At 53.5% G+C, this 3,397-nt stretch overlaps 1 protein-coding gene across 1 annotated transcript in view; it reads right to left on the bottom strand.

Moving 5' to 3' along the window:
• Positions 1 to 3,397, bottom strand: part of LOC105533973 (AFG3-like protein 1) — a 32,715-nt gene that overhangs the window by 7,306 nt on the left and 22,012 nt on the right. The window contains exons 7-9 of the mRNA XM_011972617.1: positions 2,611 to 2,748; positions 2,226 to 2,379; positions 720 to 827 (exon numbers count right to left, since the gene is read on the bottom strand). Of these exons, the coding sequence (XP_011828007.1) occupies positions 720 to 827; positions 2,226 to 2,379; positions 2,611 to 2,748 (400 nt within the window). The remainder of the gene's footprint in view (positions 1 to 719; positions 828 to 2,225; positions 2,380 to 2,610; positions 2,749 to 3,397) is intronic.

Genomic DNA, 3,397 nt, shown 5'->3' with positions numbered 1-3,397 from the left:
CCCTCAATCCAGGGCCACGCCACTTGACAGCAAGCAACACAAGGGCCACAGGGAATTAACGCTTCCTAACAAACACGAGAAGGGAGGGGGAAGGCGATGATGGCTGACCGTCAGGGTGAAGAGTAAGGGGTAAACTGCTGTCTTCTAAATTATCAATTTTCAATTTTTTCATTTATTTATTGTTTCTGAGACAGAGTTTCGCTCTTGTTGCCCAGGGTGGAGTGCAGTGGTGAGATCTCCGCTCACCGCAACCTCTGCCCCCCAGGTTCAAGCGATTCTCCTGCCTCAGCCTTCGAGTAGCTGGGATTACAGGTGCACGCCACCACACCCGGCTAATTTTGTATTTTCAGTAGAGACAGGGTCTCACCATATGGGCCAGGCTGGTCTCGAACTCCTGACCTCCTGATCCGCCAGCCTCAGCCTCCAAAAGAGCTGGGATTACAGGCGTGAGCCACCACACTTGACCAATTATCAAATTTTTACAGTAGTGAAAAAAAAAAAAACATCCCTGCAGGCCCGATCGCACGTATTCTTGCCAAAAAGTGGACTGCCAGGGGCAGGACTGACGGCAGCAACTTGCGGCTCTCACACATTTTCAAAATGTTACATTAACTGCTTCAGAATTACCATCAAAATCTCCTCCAAATACACTGTAAATCACCTAAACAAACTTTGCGGCCAAGGGGATAAAGGCCCAACCCTGAGAAAGGGGCACTCACCAATGTAAATCTGGCGATCAAATCGGCCAGGCCGCATCAGGGCTGGGTCCAGGATGTCAGGGCGGTTGGTGCCAGCCAACACCACGATGTTGGTGGCAGAGTTGAACCCTGGACACGGGAGAAGCAGGTGAGCCCCAGTAGCAAGCCCGATGTGGGCATGGCAGGTAACCAGCCATCCCTCCACTAACTGGGAACCCCACAGCCTGGCTCAGGGGGTAGACAAGTCCAGGGCATGGGCCCTCCTTATCCTGACTTAATTCTGGTTCCTGCAGCCTCTGACACCACGTCGTGCTGGAGTGGATGAGGGCAGACCAGGGACTGCACAGAAAATGGGATGCCCAACAGAGGGGAAGGGAGGAGAAAGGCTGAGTGCCCCACATCCGTCCTGTCTCCAATCGGTCTCCTCCAGATATCAAAACAGTCATAATCTAATTAGAATTACTATTGGGTACTAAAGACAGAAAAATACTTAGGAAATGCTTTTGGCCCGCAGAGAACAGTGTTTAACACAGCAGGCCTGACTGCTGTCCTCAGAAAGGCCTGCTCGCAAGGTCAGTGTCTGGCGCTGTGAGTCTGGGGGCGTTCCCACCATTTCCAGAGATAAACAGCTCCCTGGGCCCAAACGCTTTGTGCGCCCCCAGCAAAAACCCCAGGAACCGAGTATCTTCTGAGCTTCCTGGTCAACATCCAGCAGGCGTGGTCACAGCCTGATGCTGGGGGAAGTGAGCGCGTCCCATGTGGCTCCACTGGGGGAGGGTTCAACACTGCACCCGGTCTCCTTGCGACCCAATGCAGCTTCTCCCCTGGCTGACTTTGCTGTGTCCTCCTTTAACGGTAGTAAATCACAGCCCTGAGTGCTACTATAGGCCGAGTCCTGTGACTTCTCCTAGCAAGTCACCACATCTGGGGTGGTCTTAGGGACCCCAACACGGCCCCGAAGCCAAAGTGAAAATCAAATCTGCCAAAGGTCTAAGTGAAAGTTTTTCCAAATCTGAAAAATGGCACAGAACCTGGACATGCCCAACGAGGCTTTAGCAGGACTGACAGGCGACGGTCAGTCACATCTTAGCTAGAATCACTCTGAGAAGAGACGGGCCTGGGGGGTCTGTGAGATTCTGGGTGATGCAGGGGCACCAAGACAAGGCTCAGAGCGGAAGGAGCATGAGTTGTGGACACACTACCCTGTGGGCACCGTCAGGAGCAGCCATGCTCGTCTACCTGGTCCCCCTCCCCAGAGAAGCAGGTGTCTCCACACTCCAGAGAACCCCTCTCCATCTGGCGGCAAGGGAATGAACTGCCCCCATCCTATCACGGGCACTGGAGGAGGCTTGTGAATCTAACACAGCTTTCTCCATCACGTTTGCCTGAGAGCAGCCTTCCTTAAAAACAGAATAATCAGGGATTCTCTTCTGGGGGTGACTGTACAGAAAAAGGCTGTGCAGACTGTCCCTAAGCAGCTGCAGGGGAACAGCTGCACACCACAGGCCGGCCGCAGCCTACACACACCGTCCATCTCCACGAGCATCTGGTTCAGGGTGTTCTCCTGCTCACTCTGGCCTCCAAAGTGCCCTTGGCCTCGCTTCCTGCCAATCGCATCAATCTCATCAATGAATAGGATACATGGAGCGTTTTTTCGGGCCATTGCAAACATGTCACGAACCTGAAACAGAAACCCACAGAGAACCTGTTTTGCTACTGGTAGGAAGACGGGAATGCCAACTATCCTCCACCCTCTCCTCAGAAACCTCTGACCCATTTCGCCCCGGTGCACCAGCACCTACCACACGTGCCCATGCCCAGGGCCAGGGCCCCACACCAAATTATTCAAGTTGACCAGTCCTGGTCAAGGCACGGTGCTGAGGCCACCTGCAGCAGGTTCCCGTCCACTTACCCTTGCTGGCCCAACGCCAACAAACATTTCCAGAAACTCGGACCCGTTCACAGTGATGAAGGGCACACTGGCCTCCCCTGCAGTTGCTTTGGCAAGAAGGGTCTTGCCGGTACCAGGAGGACCAGTGAGCATTGCTCCCTGAAACAGAATGGTGACATCGGGCTCTTAACAGGGGAGCAGACGGTACACAGGACAGAAAGCTGCTTACACTGGTGACTTCTGAGACTGACTAAGAAGAATCCCATCAGGGATGGCTAAGGAGCTGGAGGGCAGGAGGGGGCTAGACTTGCCCACAGCACACTGTGTCCTACCCATGTGCTCCAGGAAAGGCACCACCGTGGCCGCACACACAGCCAGCTCTTCATGATGGATTCTCACAGGGGATGCCACAGGCAGAGGTAATTTTGGGAAATCACTGTACCTCACACCCAATAACGGGAAAGCCAGATGGGCTCTGACCCCACGAACTCTTTCCTGACATCCACAGCACAGCACCAGGCCTGTGATGTAACACAGAGGCTGACAGAGCCCCCTCTCGCAGGAGCCCCTGCCTGCTGGGAAACGGGGACCAACACACCAGGTGAGGGGCCTTTCTTGGTACCTGATTGCCTCACCCACTCCCTCTCTCATACAGATTTTCCCCAACAAATACATATGAAAAAAACTATAATTTTTTCAGCAGCAATAGACATAAATTAAAAACAAAAACAGATGCAGTAGCTCACACCTGTAATCCCAGCACTTTGGGAGGCTAAGGCAGGCGGATCACCTGAAGTCAGGAGTTTGA

The sequence above is a fragment of the Mandrillus leucophaeus genome, unplaced genomic scaffold (assembly GCF_000951045.1).
Source record: "Mandrillus leucophaeus isolate KB7577 unplaced genomic scaffold, Mleu.le_1.0 Scaffold10, whole genome shotgun sequence".
NCBI lineage: Eukaryota > Metazoa > Chordata > Mammalia > Primates > Cercopithecidae > Mandrillus > Mandrillus leucophaeus.
Note: the sequence above shows the minus strand (reverse complement) of the source record. Positions and strands in the feature narration are given on the sequence as shown.